The following is a 22,884-nucleotide window of genomic DNA, read 5'->3' as shown; positions in this document are numbered from 1 at the left end:
GTTGTTCATCCCCTTGGGGGTGGAGGGGTGAAGTGTACGCCGATCATTGCGATCAGTTGGTTGCCCTTGCTTCCCCCCACACACCTTCCCCTTAACCTTATTGCATCACTACTCTCATTATTGGACCTGAGGAATTTATCTGTCCTGGATTCTGTGTGTTGAGAGCTCTTAACTGAACCCCAGTGTGCATGATCTGATCTAGCCAAATTTGTAAGCTAGAACTGGGGTCATGATAGTGGGGACCATCAAAGAACTAAAGGAATGTTGTGTGTTTCTTCCGTGCTATAATGCATCTTGGCTGGCTTGTCCCTACCTTGTGACCCTTCTGTGAGGGGATGTCCAGTCGTCTACAGCTGGGCTTTGGGTCTCCATTCCACCCCCTTCGTTAACATCAAAATGGTTGGGTGTTTTGGGTCTTCTGATGCATGACCCCATCAACGCCTTGTATCACATAAGTTGGTGAGCTGCTTCCACGTGGGCTCTGTTGCTTCCCTGCTAGATGGCCGCTTGTTTAACTTCAGGCCTGTAAGATCCCAGACACTATATTTTCTAATAGGCATGCACCATCAGCTTTCTTCGCCACATTTGCTTATGCACCATTTTGTCTCCAGTGATCTTGCAGGAAGGTGAGCATCACAGTTATTAAAACAAAGTGTTCTTGTGTTTTGGGAGGGCTTGAGTGGAGGCCCAATGTCGTCTGCTACCTTAATACTTAACCTATGTACATGGACCGCTATCCTTATCATTATATATTAATCTATTTTCGTATGTACATGCCTATGTTTATACTTCTGTAAATGTCTTTTGTCTCCTAGCTCGTTCCTCTATTTCCTTTTACTTTCCTCCTGTCCCACTATGCCCTTCATTCATCTCTCCGTATTTCCTGTCAGCTGCATTGCACTTGATGAGACCTCACCAAGCGTTCTCTGCCTTCTTCACCATTGATTTTAGATCTCTTGTTGTTCCCTTGTCCCTGGGTTTGTTGACTACCCCCTTCCTTTCCCCCACCTCCTCCTTCTCGCCTGTTCCCCCAGAACCATTGGTCCCATTGTTTTCTCCTAGGGATTTTTTTTCTGCCTATATTATATAGATAGACATGTAGACATGAAAAAGAAAAGAAGAAAAAAAAATAGCCTATGAATAGTTCCAGGTCTGTCTATTGACCCTTATGAATGTTTTCCAGTCAGGTCTGATGCAGTGCCAAGCCCTCCCCCTGAGTCCGAAGTCTATTTTCAGGATTCCTCGGGGACTTTGCTGCTTTGCTCCCCTTGCTGCTCTGTTGTGCTCCCTTAGTGTTACGCCCTGGTGTTGGGGTGTCAGACTGGGCACAATTCCTGCACTGTCTCTCTCTGGTGTTGTCCCTAGTAGCTGTGGGTCAGTAAGGGGACATCATGTCTTGTGGTGGGGCTGACCCTATGGTCCTCTCTGTGCATTGCCTGCTCAGATCGGAAATGTTGTCCTTGAAGCTTGGCGGGCTAGGGTGCTATTCTCTCTCTCCCTTTCTCTCTCTCTCTCTCTCTCTCTCTCTCTCTCTCTCTCTCTCTCTCTCTCCCCCCCCCCCCCAGGCTGTGTCTTCAGTGCTACTCTCTGTGGTGCATTCTTCCGGGGAAGGGAGGGGTCGACATGGCTAGGATAGGGGCTAGCCCCTCTGGCCTCTCTATTAGTTCACTGTTTCGAGGCGGTATGTTGCCCTCAAGGCTTGGGGCACCACATTGAGGTCTGGTCCCTGTCTCCCTTTCCTGTGAAGACATAAATACTACCCTCCCCATGGTGCATTAGTGCCCTGTTCCCTCCATCCCCATCAATGCCTTCATCTCTACCCACACCCCCTTGTTTTTCTTCTCTTCCCACCCCCTCCCCGCCCCGCCCCTCTTTTCCCCTTCTTTATGTTGATAAGCTGTATGCAACATTGGGCTTGGTCTGTCCCCTGCCTGCGTGCCTGTCCCTCAACTCATAAATGATGTATTCATTAGTTTTCTTCTGTCCCCACTGTGTTGATTGGACGTACCTCAGTGGACTCATCTTGTATTTCAGACCCTATTCTTGTTGCATTAAGTATATTTATATATTTAATCCTCAAAGCAGCTGTGTCGAGACAAGACAGGGAGACACAGAGATGTCACCTGGTGGGGTGGCAAAGCCAGGTATTTCTACTGTCTCTGCTTTTAGCATCAAATGTAACATTGAAACCTCTAGTCGTAACCCACATTCTAAAGAATGCATGTTGTGTTTTGCCTTCAAAGATGAGTGTCACAGGCAATGTTACAGTTCATAATCAGTAAAGCAATAAGTATTTATTGAACACTGCTACAGCCTGTATATCACCAGGTACTATTTGCACAATGGTAAGCAAGTATATGCTAGAACGTTTCCTGCTTAGAATCTTAGCAGAAAGTACACTTTAAAACTAACAAAGCAAAGGGAAAAAATGTATTTAAAAAGTTTATATTTAGCATTAGCCAGCTGGGCTCAGTTTAGATGATTCCAATTTTGTTGACAACATCTAAAGCGTCATAGTCAGGAGCCAGTCGAACATATGCCTTCTGCTCACCGTCAGGCCTGATCAAGGTGTTGACCTTGGTCACATCAATGTCATAGAGCATCTTTGCATCCTGTCTGATCTGGTGCTTGTTGACTTTGACATTCACAATGAACACAAGTGTGTTGTTGTCTTCTATCTTGTTCATGGCAGACTCTGGTCAAAGGGAACTTGATGAGGGCATAATGGTCTAGATTGTTTCTTCTGAGGGGGGCGCTCTTTAATCTCAAGGTCTTGGGCCACCAGAAGATGGTGCCACGAGCATCTTTTTTCTGTGTGGCTGTGGACATCCTTCAGCATGGCCTTCTTGGTTTTTAAAGCCTTTGCTTTGGGAGAGGCAGCAGCTTCCTTCTTCGCCTGCAGCACCATCTTCATAAAAAGGCCATATGGGTTTTTTGTCTGTTTATTTGTGTGTTTGATACATCTTGTCATTAGAAATACATTTGTGTGTATTAAAATATATTTGTAACTTTATGTGCATTGATTCTATCCCTCACAGACAATGAAAATCAGATTTATAAAGAAACTGATATTAAAAGGCAATAATAATGAGAAGGGGGGAGTGAGATAATTGCCTCATGTCAGAACCAATTACAACAGGCATTGAAATGGACCTATCTGTGCAGTATAAAATTATAAATCACATGAGTGCTATCAAAAGGTCTATGAAAAACCTACATTGAAGAACGATTTTTTTTATTTGTATTTTAAACCTAGTCAGATAGGTTAAGAAAAAAAAAATTCTTGGGTATTTGAAGGATGACTAGGAATCAACTGGCTGAGAAACAGAAGTATAATCCCAAAGAAGCCGCTCCTGCAAATGCCCGGTGGCAGAGAGAACATGGGGACGTCAAAGGGGCTGAAGGAAGGTAACCAGAAGCAAGAAAGAGAAGGCCTGGGTGAAATGAGGTTGGAGGACGTAGGCCATCCTGTGTCTTTTTGTCTTCATCCTAAAAATGGAAGCTGTGGACAAGAGAGAGGGTCACAGGATCAGATTCGTGTTTTCAGGAGATCTTTGGCTGCAGCACACACAGAGACTGAAGTGGCACCAGAATGAGGGTGGCTAGACCGCTTGGGTCCTGTGAGGGACAACTAAGCAACGGACGGGCGGAGGTCGCCTGGGCGCTCATAGAGTACCTGGTGGACATAGTTGGGAGGCAAGTAGCATGATATGCTAAGTTGGGCGAAAGCAGAGAAGTAGTCAAACGCTTTCAGCTTTGGACTCATGGATCCTGGTGGAAGAGGTTCCCTGCTTTGTAAAGGGAACTCTGAAAAAGATCAAGTTTTGTGAAGAAAATGATTCATTTGGCTCTGTTTATATTACATTTTTAGATACATCTGAGACAGTCAAAAAGATGTCAAGAGGAAAATTGGAAGTTTAATGGGGAAACCTGGGCCGGAGATTTTATTTGGGGAATTTACTTCATGCATTCATGTATACACACCTACAAATGAGCCAGAGAGCAATCGGAAGAAAAACCCAGACTTTGGACAACATAAACAGGGAAGAAAGAGTGTGATGTAAAATGCTTCCTAAAAGAGAGAGGTGATGGGGACTTGAAAAAGGCTTACTGGCTTTAGTGGCAGTGGATTTGCTGCTGTCCGATCAGCTCTAACTCGTAGCAACCCTCTCTAGGTACCCCAGAACAAAGTACGGCCCAGGCCTGCCCCTGTGTCAGTCCATCTCATTGAGTGTTCTCCTCTTTTCCGCTGACCACCTTCCTTTCCGAGCCTAATGTCCTTTTCCCAGGACTGGTCTCTCCTTGTAGGTAACATATCCGAAGAACATCAGGTGAAACCTTGCCACCTCCCTTCTAAGGAGCATTCTGGCTGTACTTCTTTCAGCACAGTCATGGTGCTTGTACTATTCTTCACCTACATCATAATTCAAATGCATCGGTTCTTTTCCTGAATCATTTTACAGCTTTCACCTACATAAGAGGCAGTTGACGGTCATCTGTGCTATTTAACATGGTAAAGACGTCTTGTACAGCAGCTTGTCACTGCAGTATGTACTGTGGGTTCTTGACTGCTGATTCCATGAGTATTGAATGAGGTCCAAGTAAAACACAATCCTTGACAACTTCAGTCTTTTCTCTGTTTATCTTGATATTGTCTGTTGGTCTGGTTGTAAGGATTTGGGTTTTCTTTACACTGAGTTGCAATCCACACTGAAGGCTACAGTCTGATTTTCATCAGCAAGTGCCTCAAGTCCCCCTTGCTTTCAACAAGCAAAGTTGTGTCATCCAAATGGTAAAGGTTATTAATGAGCCTTCCCAAAGTCCTGATTGCACTTCCATTTGTATATAGACCAGCTTCTCATATTGCCTGCTCAGTATACATTACAGATTGAGTAAGGATGGTGAAGGCATAGGACTCTGATTTTAAACCACTCAGTGTCCACTTTTGTTCAAAAGACTGCCTTTTGGTCTGTGTACAGGTTCTACTTGAGCACAGTGAAGTGATCTGGAATTCCCATTATGTTCAGTGTTATCTGCAGTTTGATAGGATCCACAGTCGAGTGCCTTGGCATAGTCAGTAAATCACAATTATACATCTTTCTGACAACAGCAATGACAATCCCTCATTCCATGTCCTTCTGAGTGTGGCTTAAATTGCTGGCAGCTCCTTGTCAGTGTACTGCTGCGGCTGCTTATCTTCAGCAGAATTTTACTTACTGTGATATCAATAGTATTGTTCATTAATTTCTGCCTTCTACTGACTCACCTTTTGAAATGAGCACTAACATGGTTCTCTTTCCGTAGGTTACTGGTCTCCCAAATTTCTTGACACAAGCGAGTAAGTGCCTTGTCAGCTTGTTGAAGCGTTTCAGTTGGCATTCCAACAATTCCTGGAGCCTTGTTTTTGGCTGATGCCTTCAGTGCAGCTTGGACTTCCTCCTTCAGGACCATCCCTCTGTAGTCTTAGGCTGCCTCCTGAACCTGAGTGGTGACCACTTCTTTTTAGTACAGTCACTCTCTTCCTTCTCTTTTGCTGCTTCCGTCAATATTTTGTTGACATGGAAATTAGAGGCACCAAATTATAACCTTTGTTTCCCTCGAGTAATGGCAATTTTCTATAGAGCGCGCCAATTTGGAGTAGATTATGGCATGAGTTCGAGGTGCAGTAGTGGAGACAGTGACTACAGACAGCTTTCTTGAGAGGTGTGGCTGTGAAGGGGAATGGAGGAGGGCGAGTTGGACAATGAGAGTTTGCTGTGGGGAAATCTAAAGCCTCAAGTGGTGAGACGTGGAGGATACGGCTGAATCAACACCTGCTTCAGTCCGCGATACTGTGTGATGGTGAGTGAAGGGTGGAGAAGAGGCCCTTAGCACAGAGGCTGCAACAGGCTCCCTGAAAGGGCAGTGCCCAAGGCTGCTGATCCGTCCGTCTAGGAGAAGACAGCCTCGCCTTTCCCCCGGAGAATGGCTGGTGGATTTGAACATGCAGTTAGCTTGCGGTTCGTGGGCCAACTTTACCCTGCGCCACCACGGCCTCTTCAGAAATCCAGTGGGGCGGCTCTGTTCTGTCCTGTCAGGTTGCTGGATCTGGGATTGATTAAATGGCAGTGAGTTTGGTTGGTTGGTTTGTGTGTTTGTTGCTTACCAAATACTTACACGAACACTTAAATAATCTGACAAATAAGCTACAATGATTGCTGTATTCTCAGACTTCCCTGTTTGTTTGCGTGTTTTCCTCCATTTTTTAAAATTGCTGTGGAACTGTTGCCATCCCACTCACCATCACCGCCTTCCTCCCCCAGTCCCTAGCCCATCAAAGACATCTGTCTCTTGGTGTGCTCTCTCTCCTTTTTCTTTCAGCTCCTGTTACATCTTGATACTAAAGGCCATGTTTTTCTCTTAATGCTGCCCTCCCCCAACACACACACACACACACACACACACACACACATTCTCTAACTTCACTTTCCATGCAGACCTCCCTGGACTAGAGTCGCTGGCTTTTGAAAGTGAGGAAGGATGGAGGCCTTTATTACAGCTCACTTGCGAGCTGTGCACAGCAGTGCCTGGGGAGGCTTTGTTTTCCTCCCAAGGCCTTTGCTTTGTTCAAAGGTTTAGAAAAACCTGAAGAAATTACACTTGCCTTGTACAAAAGCCACTCATAGTAAAGAGGTTTGGGTGCCTATTAACACATGGGAAGCCTTCCCACCTGGCTACAATTGGAACCAGTAGCCCCATTCATCCCCAGCTTCAGCCCTAACCTCTGTGTGCAGAGAACAGAGCAGGGCGGCCTGGGGCTTGTGCTCCCGTGCTGGCCTGCATGGACTCAGATGGCGCCAGCAAGGTGTTGCCTGGGGAATTGCCAGCACTCCCTGTGTGCACAGCTGCTCCCTGGGCCACAGCTGTTAACTACTCAGCAACGGCCTTAGCAATGCTGGTGTCTTGCCACCTCCCCACTCCACCTCACCCCATTTCTCAAAAGGCTTCAATTTTATTGAAATGCAGGTGTGTGTCCTGGGTTGAAAGAAACTATCAGTAAGTGTTTCTGATTGTCTAATTTGTTGTGAGAGCTATAAAGCTTTCTAAAAGCACCTTAATAGTGGTATTTATTTTAACCCTAGTAAAGAAGTGTCTTGCCATGGCTGAATTAGTTGGCATTCTAAAGCGTGATCTCCAGTGGCTGTGGGACCACTGCTGCCTGTCCCTAAGGGCTGGGCCATCACTCCTGAGTGTACAATCACTGATTGCAAACAGTTTCCAAAATATGAGGACCCAAACCACTTCCAACTTCACCTCTCAGAAATCTGTTAGCATAGAAGGCCCTGCTTTTCTCGGTTTTTATTGAAACTTCAATATCATTTATATGCAGAAATTGAGATATTTTGCTGATTGATGTGTTATATTCCTCTGTGTCATGAAAACTTCATTTTGGCCCACCCCATCCATTGCGTGCCTGGCTCCTGACCTGGTGTGCCGTGTGCAGTGGGAAGAGGAGAGGAACTTCGGGGCGTCGCTGCTCCTCCCAGGCCTGCAGCAGGAGAACTCCGTGGGTTTGAGCTCCCAGCTATACGGCTGCGCACTGCTGGGTAAGCTGCGTGGCCTCTCCTCTCCTCCACAGAACTGGGCCTTTCCTTTGCTTCACAGTAAAATTCTAACATGGTTTCACTTTTGCTCGTAAAATGTCAACGCTGCCTTCGTTAAAAACAGGCCTGGGCACCCGCTGACAGTGACGGGAGGAAGCCCTGCTCGTGCCCGAGCATGGCAGCGCTTTGCCTGTTTCCCAGAAATTCTGCCCGTGATAGCTCTGAAAGTTGATCTCCGCCGACAAAGTGTAGCATGGCATTCTTGGATGCTGGCATTGATGCACACTGACTCAGAGAAGGACTTCAGAGTCTATCAGACTAGCTAAATGTGACCGCTCTGGTTAAAAATCACTTTTCCCTTATTTGCCATGTCTGCCAGTGGTAACCATGTCAGGTTACCCTTCAGGGCCCTTGTGCGGCCTGGTTGTCTAAAAGCTGTCAGGCTAGGGAAGTGTGCTTCGTTATTCACCGTATTCACTACTGAAGAGGAGGAGGAGCCGGTCTCACCTCGTCCACGCCCTGACGGCAGCAGCTACTCAGCGTGTGACTGCCATCCAGCCCCAAGTCCCTGAGCGCTCCCACAGCTCGCCCTGGTCTGGTCGTGTGCTTCAGGGCCCATCCCCCACCTAAGGACCCTGCTGCCTGGTGCGGCATCTGCAGCTGCCACGCGCTGGTGTGCCATACTGAGAGGGTCCAAAATGATGCTAAGTATTTAATGATTTAAGAACTCCAAAGGGGGAAATCAGGAAGGTGATGCCCGGCCCCACCGTCCCTTAAGGACAGTAGGTTGGATGTCTGAGAGCCCTCTGAAAGCATGCTGGACAGCTGTTAGTGCTGACAAGATGTCCGTTGGAGAAAAACTTGGGGTCTGTTTGTTTGTTTGTTTCTGGGAAGACTTTATTCTTGTAACAAAAAGTGTTTCAGTCATTCCATTTTTTATTAAGGGTATTCCTATCGAGAGACAGATTTCAACTTCTTTAAAACTCCCTCAGCCCAACGATTCCCACATCCTCACTGGTGGTCTCGATCTGCCCAAGTAAGAGAGAAGGAAAAGGGACAACCTGTATTAAAAATGTACACAGTTCATTTTGCCACATGCATCATGGGCAGTCTGAAATTTCACCCACCCCTTAGATGGGCTGAGGCTCTTGTCTTGGTTCAGGTGGGAAATGGCCCTTCTCTGTTTCTAGAGCTGCCAGGCAGCCAGTGCCCATGTTCACGATGAGGGTGCTGTCTTTGATGATGTTGTTTGACCACAGGGAAGGTGGAGCTGCGTCGAGGGCTGCGGGCCGTGTACCACAACATGCCTCTGCTGTGGGAACCTGGGTACCTCCGCAGAGCCCTGCAGGTGATGGAGACAGCAGCTTCTGCACCGGGACATGTGAAACTCTGTCGAGAAGCGGTAAGTTCCACTTCAGTGGGATTAGCCCTCCCCTGTTCTCCATCAGAGCTATTTTTTCCCCTGCTCCTTACATCCTTTAATTCAATAGACTACGTATTTCTACACCTTGGAAAGGAAAGGAGAACCACAGAAAAGTCAGTGTTACCAAAAAGCAGCCAAAATCAGGTTCATCTTGGTTCTACAGTTCATTGTTCCAAGAGACCCCTGAAATTCAGGCCGAATTCAACCAAATCCTGCCCACCCACTCTCCTTTGTTCTGAAAACTTTGCCAAGGGAGAGCTCAAAAGTGGGTAGCATTTCATGTTTGGTACTTAGTGGCACCCTCTATCTTCATATAGTCTTGATTCACTACCAAGTATTTTCTGGCTCTTCCCTCTCCCCCCAAAGCCTTCAAGAAGCGAGCCTGGGGACTGGAAGTGGTACAGTCTTGTTTTCTCTTTGTTCATTGTTGCAGTACATGGGGGGACAGCGGGGAGGAGAATTTCTGACCGCTGGCTTCTCTGGTGCCATGAGGCAGGGGTCAGACATGCCTCCTAACTCCATCCTTCTTTACTGGTTCTCACCCCACCTGTTCATCCTACAGCACTGCATCCATGCTGGCTGTGACTCACAGTTAAGGGGGTTTGTTTGGGAAGTCCAACAGGTGACCACAAGTCAAGATCAGTAAACAGTAAGGATATAGTCATTGGTCCATAGCAACACCTCTTCTTAGCCAACAACCAAGCCTCTCTCTGGTCCTCAGACACATGGTCCTCTGCCTTCCAAGGAAACCGGCCTGTCTCTTTCTCATAGCCTCAGGCCTTGGCCTCGCTACTTCATACAGAGCTCTGGAGCTGCTCTTGATTCATCCTGATCGCCTGGGAGAAGGGGGAGTGGTCACCACAACAGACCAGTCCCCTCTTTCAGAGTTACATATGCTCAGTTTGCATAGTCCCATCTAGTCATTTGATGGGAGTTATGGAGACTTTGGTAGGAGAGCCAAATTAAGAAATGTCCCTCCGCACCTGCCCGGTCTGATGTGCCTTCCAAACTTGCCCTGGACAAAGACAGTGCCCTCCCACCATCCCACTGTTGGCTCTTGGCACCGGGACGTTCAGAGACAGATTACAGGCTTCTCGAACCCCACAGGGAGCCGTTGGATCTGCTCCCCTCCCAGCAGCTCTTCTAGCCAGAGCAAGACCTAGAAGGATGTTGGTCCTTTTGTTTCGTTTGTGAAGGTTGACTGTTAATCTCTTGTCTTGACCCCAATCACTGGCTTTCATTTCATTTGTGAGATGCTTTTTTTTTAAAATACTTTTATTGGGAGCTCTTAACATCTCGTCACAATTCATACATTCATCCAGTGTGTCGAGCACATTTGCACCTATGCTGCCATCATCATTTTCAAAGCATTCTCTTCCCACTTGAGCCCCTGATATCAGCTCCCCATTTCTTCTCCTCCCTCATGAACCCTTGATAAGTTATAGATTATTTTCATATCATACATTGTCCTCCATCACCCCCCTCACCCACTTTTCTGTTCTTTGTCCCCCTGAGAGGGGGTTATAGAAATATAACCCTCTCATTTTATTTATATATATATATATGTATATATATATTTTTTTTTTTTTTACATTTGGACATGCCTGTATTTAGGCCTCTATACATGTCCTTTGCATCCAGGTTCTTTCCTCTATTTCTTTTACTTTCCTCTTGTCCCACCATCATGTTTGGCCTTCATTCAAGTTTAATAATTTCTCCCTGCTACAATACTGGAGACACAGTATGGGAATTGTGCACAATCAGACTCGACTGGAAAACACTCAAAAGGCCAACAAACAGACCTTGAGCTACGTATAGGCCTTTCCATTTTTGTCAGTGACTTTCTTTTTGTTGTTGTTTTGTTGGCCTTGACTTCCTTTGTTGTTTTATTTGGCTTTGCCAGGATTTTGCACTTATTAATGTATCTGTAAGTCTATCTAGATAAGATAGGCAGGATAAATAATTCAGAGATGAAAAGAACAGGACTAATGGTTCTGGGGGGATACGGGAGAAAGGGAGGTGGAAGGGAAAAAGGAAGGGAGTGGGGGGAACCAACCCAGAGACAAGGGAACAAATGACGAGAAAGGTGTAGGACGCCTAATGGGGTTTAATTAAGGGCATTGTGAGATGCTTCTAATTTGGTGCCTCACACCACTATCTCGTGACCCTTAAGTTCTTTACAGGGCATGTTTCTAAATGTATATGCAGGTGGTTTTGCTTGACTGACCATAGCTAGTGATCGCAAACACAAACTAATACAGCAGCAGCCTCAAAAGTTCTGTCCAACTCAGCTGTTTTGTACACTAACACTGGCTGTGATAGTTTAGGTTAGGTCTCAATGTGACTGGCCCATGATTCTCAGAAATCTGGCAATTGTACAATGATCTAATTTGGCACTCACATAAAGGGCTTGCTCATCCTCCAATTTGTGACCTGATGTGATCAGCTTCCATTTTTGTGTGACACCAATCTCCACATAGAACCTGGTCTTTGGGACCTACCCAGGTCGCTAAGTGAGGAGTGCCTGAGAAAATACCCCTTCCATCCTGAGCTGATGTGTACACTGTGTTCTGATGTAATAGGAATGCAAAAAACTGTGTTGGCAAGAACTGGCTAGGTTGGGTTTAGGTACCCTGCATTGATGGTATTAAGGGCCTTGGGATATTCTCTGATTCTTGTTCTAATGCAGAGTTAATCAGTGTCCACACTAATGTTTATTCAGGCCCAGATGTTGTTTCTGCCTGCCTCGGGGTGGGGAGGAGGGCATAGACCTTAAAGTGAAAGTGGAGGAGGAAGCCACGAAACCAAAATAAGCCCTCGTTTATAATGTACTTCATCTCTGAGTCACAGAAATCACCTCCTTAAAATGAAGCTCCTGTGTGCACCTTGTTATGCAACTAATCTGTAGCTGCCCTACACATGGAAGCATCTCTGAGGGAGGCTCTCAGCCTGTTTTGAGTGTACACAACAGCGCTGTGTTGGGTGCCATCCCTGCAGGGGGGGTGAGGAGGGGTGTCTTCCCCCTGGTTGCAGCCCCAGACTGACCGAGGAAGAAAGCAAGCTAGGAGGAGGAAGGACTTCGGTTCCCTTCCAGCTTCATCCTTGGATTCCCCCTGGTTGTCCCGCTGTGAAATCAAGTGCAGGGCACTGATGCACACACACCAGGAGCTCTGCACCGTTTGCTGTCGCACTCACTTCTCCGTGCCGCCTGACACGGGGGTTCTCATGTGACGCAGGTGACCGTTTCTATCTCCTGTCATTTTACAAGGGAACTCTTCCCTTTCTCCCACCTTCTCTGTTCAGCCTCTCTCCCCATTGTGCTTCCAAGGCCATGGCTGATGAGGCCCCGACCCCTTTCTGCCCCTCAGCTCGATGTGCTGGACGTGGTGCTGAAGGTACTGACTTCTCCAGCCGAGGGGCCTCCCGAGGAACAGTCCCAGGGAGGGGAAGGCCCCCAGGGAGCTGACAACCTGCAGGAGCATCTCGACATTGAGGAGACGGAGCAGTCTAGGCTGCCCCAGTACCTGGCCCAGTTCAAGGTGAGTCGGAGCAGAGCTGAGAGTGTGCCTCAGCTGGGCATCTGCCACACTGCACCCTCCTCGTGGTGACAGTCAGGCAGCCCCCATGGGGACATTAAAATCCGACATCAAGAATTACATTTTTATTGCTTCACACAGGAAGTGGTCTTCCAAGAAACAAATGGAATTTTTATGCTCCTTTTGCACTTGAGCTAATCGGTCACAGTTTTGTTCAGTAAGGCAGCGTGTCATTACCCGCTCATCCCTGACTGTGCCTGATTGAAAGCCGAGTCCAGCCCAGGGTAGAAGGTACCACGCACTCTCCCTGACGGCACATTTGCACGATCGAGAGAATGTGCAGGCATCCTTTTTCCCTCTCTTGCCCAGCTTTGTAGTGTTGCCTGGGCCACGAGGATGAAAGATGGAACTGTGTCTGTGCTGGTTCTTTCCAGACAACGGCTCTCAGCACTCAAGTGCCTTGGGCAGTGTTCATCTACACGTTCCTAAATGCACCGCTTGAGAGAGGAGAGTGGAGCCATGCTCAGTGCTTACCTTCCCAACTTGTTTCTTGCTTATTTTGGGTCTAAGTAGTGCAGACAGAAAAAATAAGCTGCCTGTGTGGCAGAAAATCTTCCTACCCAGGCCAGTGACCCGTTGAGTCATTTTGAGACCAAAATGTGTAGCCTTTCTAGATTATTCTCTTTACCTGTTTCTGAGATGATCGTGAATTAGCTGTAGGAAGTGGATTCCTTCATTTTATAGGGGGCCCCTCTGGTACTTTTTGGCAGCTGTTTCTTCTGTTCCTTCTCTCCACACGTCATGTGAAACGGCGAGAGGTTAAGCTGTTTTTCCACAATCTGCCAAGAGTTGACAAGAGAGTTTGATGGGGAATTTGCGGAGCCGCCTTTTTCTCTTAACGTTGCCAATCGGTTTTGGAAGGGCTCACAAAGAGAAAAGGACTCAGGGCTGCCATGCCGCTCGGAGAAGTTGTGCCCTCTCTCTCGGGTGGCCTGCATATTGCATCTCTGGGAGTGCGAATCTGTGCCTGCACTAAGTGTCAGCCCGCACTCTTCCACAAATGCATTTTTATGAAAATCAAAGGGAGAGAGAGAGAGAGAGAGAAATTGTGTTTTCCACTTAACTTCGCAAAAGCTCTTGGCGGTAGAAGTGCTTCTTCTCATGTGACAAGACCCTGAGGCTGAGATACACCAGCCCACAGTCAGACATTGGGTTTGGAGCAGAGTTTGCTGACCAAGGAGAGGCTTATTTTGATGCCCCAAACTGTCGCTCGGTCTCAACCCCTGTGAAGAGCAGGGTCCAGAAGAAATCCTTTCCTTTCTGGGGGCCTGCTGGTTCCTTGAAAGGCACTGCCTCTTCAGGGTTCATTGCCACATGCCTGACCTTCACAGTCGGCCTCTGGGCATTCCCCGGGCCCTGCACATACCCCACCCCCGTTTCAGCAGCAGGCCTCATCATTTATGCCTATTAATTGCATTTGTTTGGGGAACACAGGCATGCATAATAGAAGCTACAGCTGAGGCCAGAAATAGCTCGCTCTCTCTCTCTCTCTCTCTCTCTCTCTCTCTCTCTCTCTCTCTCTCTCTCTCTTGATTTCCATCTTGAAGCACTTAAGTAGATTAATGTTTTTAATACTTTCCTCCCCAGAAACACAATACCAACCAAACCAAGCTGCCATTTCAGATGTAGCTATAAGCAGTTAGTATGTAAAAGCTGACCTGCCATGGGACACAGCAGGTGGAAGCTTATAGCAGCGCAGGCACTCCTGGGAGCTGTTTAGCATGCCATTAGTAAGAAATCCTTGAAATGATTTCCATCTGTTGAAAGGCGCCCGCGTCGGGCCAACGTTTATCTCGGTTATGCAAAATGGAAACGCTGTGGATGGGCGCCTGTTTATCGGTGCAGCTCCATTCTGTTCACATGTAGAATTCTTTGTTCTTGGTGGTCGCCGCTTGGCTTGGGGGTGGGTCCAGGTGGGAGCATGGCTTTGCTAGACTCCACTGCTCTCGAGACTTATAACAAGAACCCACACGGGCAGTCACGAGCATATGCTGTGCCGTTGACTTCTGGGGATCCCGGTGCCGAGGGCACAGATGCATCACTGTAAAAGTGATGCCTGAAGCTGAGGCAGCCTGACATTCCCCACGAAGCACCTTGTCCTACGAGTAGCCTGCAGGGATGTTTTGCAAGTGACGTACCCTCTTCTCTTTGCCTCTGTCTAGTCTTCTCCCACCTGCTGCCCATTTTTCCTGTTGTTTGGTTGTGTTTCCTCTCCACCCCGCAGGCCTTGCATGCTAAGCTCCAGGCTCTGGACAAAGTGGAGTCAGAAAGCCTGTTGACGCTGACCACGCAGCTCATCCACGACAAGCTGCCCGCCTGTGAAGCAGAAGACATGGCCAACTATGAGCAGAAGCTGCAGCAGTGGCATCTGGACCTAGCGCAGTTGATTCAGAGGGAACAAGAAAACAGGGAGAAAGCAAAACAGGAGCAGCAGGCACGGGCAGCAGCAAAGGCTGCTGTCTAACTCCCTGCAACCCCCTGTCCCCGCCCCAGCCCAGGGCACCAGTCCTTCCCCCAAGACCTGCACTAGCCCCCATCATAGGATTCAGGCGGCCCAGGCTCCCTCCAACTGTCTTCACTTTCTTAAATGGGCCACACATGGTAGCCAAGCCAGGATGCTATACATCAGCGGTTCTCAACCTGTGGGTTACAACCCCTCTGGGTGTCGAACGGCCCTATCACAGAAGTCGCCCAATTCATAACAGTAGCAAAATTCCAGTTAGGAAGTAGCAATGAAAATACTGCTATGATTGGGGGGTCACCACAACATGAGGAACTGTATGAAAGGGTCGAGGCACGAGGAAGGCTGGGAACCACTGCTCTACATGGTGCTGGTGGGACAGCACACCTGCAGGGAGACGCTCTCAAGCAGAAAGCAGATGGGCTTCCTGACCCCTCTGTGGAGTGTCATCAAGAGCTGCTCAGCACACATGATATTGTGATTTTTGGAGGCCTTTCAAGCTAAGTCTGAGGGAGTCATCACAGCGACTGCCCATCCAGGTGCCTGTGACTCCCGGTTGAAGTAGAGCTTCCATCAGAGTCCTTCAGGGGACGTGGGACTCCCACGGTAGATTTCCTGGTAATGGGTTCCATCTTGAACATCAGAAGCCCCAGGGTTAGGCTTAGGGAAGAAAAAAGAAGAAAGAAATGAACAGAAATCCCTACTACCTAGCCTGGGTAGCGGGAGTAACTGTGAGACTGAAGTGTCAGTCTCAGGCCCAGACATTTGAATGCTCTGAACTCTTCAGCCCTGGTGACATGCATGTATGAGACCTTGTACCCCAGTCTCCTCCCCAGGGAGCTGTCTCGCTTCCACTGTGCTTGCCCTTCCAGACCAGCTGTGCTGCAACACACCACACAGATAGACAAGCACACAGGCCAGGAGCCCACTTGGTTTCAGATCGAGGACCAGAGTGCCCTGGTTCAAATGTAAGGTCTGCGGGGGAAGAAAGCTAGCCTCAGCTGTAAAGGAAGCCACCTGTCGTAGCTTCCCCATGAAGTTGGGCTGATGTCTTTCCGGAAACCCTGGTCTCGGGGAGCTCAGAGAGCCACACACAATTTGAAGACAGGTCTTTGTTAGGGATGTCAGGGGAGAGGCAAGGTGGGATGGGGCAGGAAGTGGAAACTTAGATAATTACAAAACTACAGGGAGGTGGAAATTCCTTCCTCAAGTGTCTCCTCTTTGAGGGAGGGGTAAGGGGTCTTGCCTTTAGATACGTCGCCGTATCTTGATTCGTGGATGGGCTTTCAAGAACCTGTGGAAATAAACGCTGTAAGGCCTTGTGGATGTGAGCCTGATATTTGGGGACGGGAACTGGTGAGGGGGAATATATTGTTCAGATGATTTTGAGCCGTGACCTCTCAGCCTCCTCTTCCCCTGAGGAAGGCACTATTCACTCCATCTTATGGACAAGAAATTACACTGATGCTCGGCGGCCGTCTCCCTGCACATCATTATGCGTGACCTATGCGTGCAGAGTATAGCTCCAAGGGGTTTCGAGGCTGTGACCTTTTAGAGTCAGATCACCAGGCCTGTCTGCTGAGGCACCTCGGTCAGCACAAGCCTCCGGCCTTCAAGCGAGTCATTGAAGAGGTTCATTGTTGGCCGCACCCAGGAAGTGGCTGCCACATGCAACTCCAGTCAGTATCCGACGTCTAGGACCCCTGAGCACTGTGACGTAGAGGGTCACAGCCAGCCGTTTGGCTGCTCTGGTTCACTGACGGCAGCTGTGTGGGACCTGCTGCTTTGGAACCAGCCCGTTTCTGGTCACGGCCCCTCTCGTTGGAGCAGAGCTGCACTGCACAGGGTGCTCTTGGCTGTAGTCTTCTCGGAAACGGAGCTGCTCAGTGACTGTGACCCGCCAACCGCACCGTGTATTCCGACCGAGGGACGCCTTTCTGCCACCTACAGTCTGCTTAACCTTTCAGCCATCTGTCCTGGTCGTCTTCCCTTCCCCCTAAACGCCGCTGTGCCACTGTCCCAGGAAGAATGGCCGGGTGCCTGCTTCCTGGCATTCTTTCCACATGTGCCCTCCTACTCCCCCACCCAGTGCCACTGCCCTTTCTAACACCGGAGCGGGCCATTGGCTTCTGAGTGTTGGTGCGGTAGACTGGCAAATGCCTCTACAAAGGTATGGTGATTCTTTCCAACTCTATTCTTTTCCGCTTAAAGCCCAGGCTCGTTCTCCAGAACCGTGAGCCAAGGCCCACTTCGTACTGTCACGAATGTGCCAGCTGTATTGCACACCTCAGTCTCCGCATCTCCTACTTCCAAGGGATAAGCGTCCTGGGCTGTTCTTGATGGGACTCGTCCTTTGTAGCATTGATTCCGGATCCACCGGCCTGGTCCAGGACTCCCCCTTCCATCTTGCAGCGTCGCAACCAATTGCTTCCAAATCTGTAAACTAACTCTTCCTTTCCAAACAGCACGCCTTTTTGTCATGTTTTTTCTTTAACTTATTAATCGTTCCTTGTTTTTTAGGTCCAAGTTTACTCCACAAATTAGGTCCCCATCTGACCATGTTCCTGCACCTGGTGTGGTGGCCTTGGTTCCATTTCTTGCAGTGTGTCCTCAGCATCCTTCCCACTCCGTTTCTTCTGTCCGCATTCCTCTGGGTCCCTGCCTCCTCACCATCGCACTTTGCCTTTGGATAAACCTGGCCGTTTGGCCCCATCTTTAAGGAATTCTTTTCAGGAACAGTATTCAGGGGTGCTATTGTTTTATAAGCCATCTGTTACTTGGGTGGAAAGTGCCCCTGAGTGTGGCTTCAGTTCCAAGTTCAAAGAGGACCTTTGGGCCCTAGTGTCGGGTGTCCCTCTAGTCTTCACCAGTGAGTCTGCCTTTTTTGTTACTTAGCATGTCGTCCTACATGTTTCCTTCATTCTCGCTGAGACCTGTTGTGTCCCAGGTGCCCCTCTGTTCTGCTCTCACTCAGGCTACTGGCCCTTGCCTCCCTAGAGTCACACATGTGTAAGGTGTCTAGACCCCATCGCCGCATGGGCACCAGCTACAGTGGGCCTTTCGCTCCTCTAACTGCTCGGCGCCCTTTGGCACTGATCGCCGGGTGGAGGCCAGCAGAGGCGCCTGCTGCAGAACACGGGCACACACCAGCCGGCAGGGCTGCCGGCCACGAACGTTCTGCCTCGAGGGCCTGCACTCCAGCGATGGAGCCAGTGGAGAGACGGGGCACCACGCGCCTTCACACGCCGCGCAGAGGTATCATCAGAGGCTTCGACGAGGGCGTTCACCGGAAGTGCACAGCAAGCCCCGAGATGGGAAAAGTTCTAATGAAGGAAGTCATCACGTGCTTTGAGTTTTAATTAGTCGCACCTGTTTGTTTCTGGGCATGAGCGGGACTCTTCCTCTTCTCAGAGCTTTCTGTCCAGAAGGTGTGATCAAGACAGAAGGTTTTTAAGCAAATCATGCACTCCCCCAACGAAAAAAAGCAAAACCGCATGCAGAAAAACCTCAATACAAAAGAAAACACACTAATAAACACTAGAACAAATTTTAAATGGATCCTGCCCCCATGCTCGAGGGATGGGAGAAAATTGGTTACTAAACGGAGCGCATTGGAGACCAGGTGTGGAAGTTCAAGGACAAGCATGACTTGAACAGTGAAAACTTTGTCGGCTGATGTACATTGGACCTGATCTGGTTTGCAGCATTTTCTGTGTTTGGGCTTGTTCATATTCGGGTGTATCTCAGGGGTGTTATGTCCTCGGGGTCACCCTCTTGAAGCTGGGTGGTATGTTTTTGTGGGTTTCGGTGTGAAACCCAGGAGGGATGAACCTATAAGGACAGCAAGTAGAATGAGGGGTGGAGGGGGGAGCACGATGTCAAGGAGCCTGAGAAGGAAAAGGATGTTCGGAAACGGATTGTGGGAGCAGTTGTACCATACTGCTTCATGTGATTGAACTATGGAACGATGTGATAGCTGTATTAACTCCCGGTTAAATAAAGAAATGGAACAAAAGGGAAAACAAATGCTGTGTTAGATCTTTCCCTAACGCTTGGCCTTAGGAGCCCTGGTGGCGTAGTGGTTGTGCTTATGGCTGCCGGGCTGCTGACTGATTCCAAACCAGCCAGCTCCCAGGGAGAAAGAAGAGGCTTTCGACTCCAGGAAAGGGCCACAGCCTGAGAAACACTGGGGAGCGCTACCCTGTCCTCCAGAGTCACTGAGTCAGAATGGACTCGGTGGCAGTGAGTTTGGTTGGCTTTGTTTATATCGGCATTCATCCACTTTCCGGACACTCGGCCTTGGCTTGTATGAAACCCAGGGTGGGTAAATCTGCTGAGATAGTAACTAGATTAGGGCAATGGCAGGGGAGGTTGGGGGTAAATGGGGAGCTAATAATGAGTATAAGAATGAAGAAAATGTTCTAAAATTGGTAGTGATCGCATGACTTTGAATATATTTAAACCATTGCATCGTATGTGAGCTATAGCTCAATCAAACGGCTTCGTTTGTTTTTTTTTAAGGGAAATGATTTTAGATGGACCTAAAATAACTCACCCAAATCTGTTTCAGCCTGTACCCCACCCCTGCCAGGGTGGTAAGGAGAAGAAGGCGAAGGCCAGGTGAGGTGCAATCGCACATCCTGTACCCTGCCTTGCATTTGGGTTTCCTGCCTTCAAAGCTGGAGGGCAGAGAGATGTAGGGCTACCGACTGTGCTTCGGAAATAAGTATTAAATATTCAGTAAGTATTAAAGTCTTTGTTTCTCTTGGTCCCTGGAAATAGAATCCTAGGTGCTGGTTTCTTTCTTTGCTGCAGTTCTAGCAAATTTATTTTGACCACCGCAAGAGAGAAGGAAAAACATACTACGATTTCAAATACCCCAAACCAACTCCTGTTGTGCTGTGGAAGCACAGAGCCCCGTTTCCATGGGAAGGGCGGTTTTAGGAATGTGCTGTCTCCTTGGGCGTCAAGGAGCAGATGGGGGCGGGTAGGAATGAAAGCACTTTCTGGAGGGGAGAGTAGGAGGTGGCAATGGGTAGAGATGGCAGCCCTGCAAGTCCCAGGCCGGGCCTCTTGCTAGAGAGAGAGGAACAGCCAGGCAGCATCTCCATTGCCATCAAGGTGGCTGCCTCTCCAGGCCTGGGTCCTGGCCTCGCCACTCCAGCATGCCAACTGTCCTGCGAGCTTTATCCTCTGATGCCAGCGTTGTGCCCTCCACTCAGGTGGTCCCTTTTTCCTCCAGGCTCCTACCAACTGCCCTGCAACTAGTGGGCCCAAGCACAGGGATCATGTCAAAGGGCTGCCCTCTTGACCACTTTATAGGTTCTGAGTTAATCATTCAGAAGTAATATTGATGTGATTTAAATGCCATGACGACAGGTACTAAGTGTGTCTGGTTAATTCCAGCCCCGCACAGGCAATAGCCACCGCCGTGAGTCTCAAATACTTCTTGAATGAATCATTCTTGGTTCGTGGAAAGTCTTTCAGACTGAGCTCCAGTTCCCAGCAAATACCTGAGACACTCAAAAAACAAACTCAAATTCACTGTCAAGTCAGTTCCGACCTAGCAACCTTAGAGGACCCGGGAGCTAGAACTGCCCCTGTGGGTTTCTGAGAATAACTGCAAACTCCTCTTTCCCTCTGCTGGCCGTATCTAACTGCTGACCTTGCCGTTGGCAGCCTTCTCTTGTCAGTGGCCCAGCAGATACCCAGGATGCCATGTCAAAGCCCACCTCTGGATTGAGGACCAAAGTGGACCTCAGGTGGGAGGTTCCTGGGGACAAAAGGGGGCGTTGGTAGTATCTGTTTCATGTCTGTATCCCCACTTCCCCTCCTTCAAAGCAGAAAGTGATGAGACCGTGGCTCAAACCTTATCATTTCTTTATAATCTCATAATTATTCTCTAAGGAAAACTAGTTTATCCTCACTGGGAGACAGGCATCCTAGTAAATGTTTTACATGTGTTATTTAAATCACAAGAAGGTAGCTCATCATTACAACTCTGCTCTCTATATAAGAAAGCAAAGGCATGGAGAAGGCAATGAGTGCAGGGTCACCCTCGCAGAACTGGAGATTAACTGGAATCCTGCAGACCAAGCACAATGCCTACAGGCTACGGTGCCAAACTTTGAAGATGTCTATCTTACTTTCCTGGGAAAGAGACCGGCGACCGGCAGGGAATCAGTTGGAGGGAACACAAGAAGCCATGTGAGGCGGGAGAAGTGGTGGCCAGGAAAGTTGGTGGCAGTGACGGCATGGTGCTGTGAGATGAGAGCTCACTTCGGGAAGGATTGGGTTCATCCATTAGCACCCATTTCCTCTGCTCGGTGTACTGGGTGCTGCCCAGCCCATTCCTGTGACTAGAGAAGCCAGGAAGCCACCCCTCCTTGAACTGTCTGCGAGAGGAAGCCCGGAATAGGGGAGGTTTCGCCTTTCGGGGCACTTGGGCAGTGTCAGGAGGCACTTGTCACAGGTGAGCGCCTGCTGCCAGCCCCTAGTGGATGAAGACCCCGGGGTGCTGCAAAGCTTCTTAGAGTGCACAGGGCAGCCTACACGACAGAACTGGCCAACCCCAAATGTGTACCATGTCAGGCATGGGGGACCTGGAAAGAGCCCTGGTGACTAGAGGGTCACAACTCGGACTGCTGACAGCCAGGTCAGCCACTCGCAACCACCAGCTGCTCTTCAAGATCAAGGCGAGGCTTGCTACTCCCAGCTGTCGTGGAAACACCCACAAAGGCAGTTCTGTACCGCCCTGCGGGGCACTGGATGGCAGTGGGAAGGCAGGCAGAAGGGGCCCTGGTTGGGCAGCAATGAAGCACTCGGCTCTCAGCGGAAAGACCAGCAGTTCAGACCCACTAGGCACTGTGTGGGCAACCTGCAGTCTGCTTCGGTGCAGAGGACAGCCGAGGCAGCCAGCGGGCCTGTGGGGTGCTGAGAGTAGGAACGGGCACACGGGACAGGAGCAGGACACTGCAAGACTCACAATCACACACGTGAGATCTGAGGATGACCCTTGGGGCGCATGCTTCATTCACAAATGGCATTCCTTGTGCTGGCCGAGAGGGAGGCGTTTCCTGTCTACCTGATGGGAACATGCCAGGTGCAGGGGTGAGGGTGGGCCTTGACTCCCTCGAGCACCAGCCTGGCAAAGGGCACACCATGACTTATGTGCTCTGGCGGTTGGCAGAGTCAGGGTAAGACCCCCCTGTGTGGAAGCAAGGCTGGCTTGATTCAGAAGGATCTGGTAAGGGAGGGGAGGGGGCGAGCATTGCAAGGCTGAGAAGGGGACCAGACTGCTGCATTCGCACTCGGCAAGAGCAGCGGCTGGAAGAAAGTTTTAAAGCAGTGCTTCTCATCACTGTCATTTTGCTCCTGTTGTGAATCGGGCGACCCCTGTGAGAGGGTCATTTGACCCCCAAGGAGGTTGCAGCCCACAGGTTAAGAACCGCTATTTTCGAGGCTGAAGAAATTGTGGAAACCCCGAAGTGCTAAGGCTGTGAGGAGAGACCTCAATTCCATCATATGATCTAGTTCATGCTGCATCTGGATTCGGGAATAGCTGGGCCTGGGGGCAGCGAGCAAGGTCAGGGCCCTAGCTTCAGGAAGAAATTCACCATACATTTGGGTGGCCTGAGGGAAATTCGTGTTGAGAGAGTCTCCAGGATCCCCGGGCTTGGCTCAAATAGCATTCCCCAGATGTGGGTACCCAGGGCCAGGGCTCGTTCATTTCACCGCAAAGGTGGTGCCAGATGTCTGAGTCCCTTGGAAGAGTGCCTTTCCCTCTAGATTCACTGGCGGCCCAAGAGCCGGGGCTGGCGC

General features: G+C 49.2%; 1 protein-coding gene across 1 annotated transcript in view; it reads left to right on the top strand.

The window, feature by feature from the left end:
* The window catches only part of MRPS27 (mitochondrial ribosomal protein S27), a 105,960-nt gene extending 86,867 nt beyond the window's left edge, over positions 1–19,093 (top strand). Inside the window, exons 8-11 of the mRNA XM_075541155.1 lie at positions 7,484–7,586; positions 8,843–8,985; positions 12,375–12,545; positions 14,827–19,093. Of these exons, the coding sequence (XP_075397270.1) occupies positions 7,484–7,586; positions 8,843–8,985; positions 12,375–12,545; positions 14,827–15,066 (657 nt within the window). The 3' untranslated portion in view covers positions 15,067–19,093. The remainder of the gene's footprint in view (positions 1–7,483; positions 7,587–8,842; positions 8,986–12,374; positions 12,546–14,826) is intronic.
* Positions 19,094–22,884: the final 3,791 nt, after the last annotated feature.

Source organism: Tenrec ecaudatus, chromosome 2 (genome assembly GCF_050624435.1).
Source record: "Tenrec ecaudatus isolate mTenEca1 chromosome 2, mTenEca1.hap1, whole genome shotgun sequence".
NCBI classification, from domain to species: Eukaryota; Metazoa; Chordata; class Mammalia; order Afrosoricida; family Tenrecidae; genus Tenrec; species Tenrec ecaudatus.
Note: the sequence above shows the minus strand (reverse complement) of the source record. Positions and strands in the feature narration are given on the sequence as shown.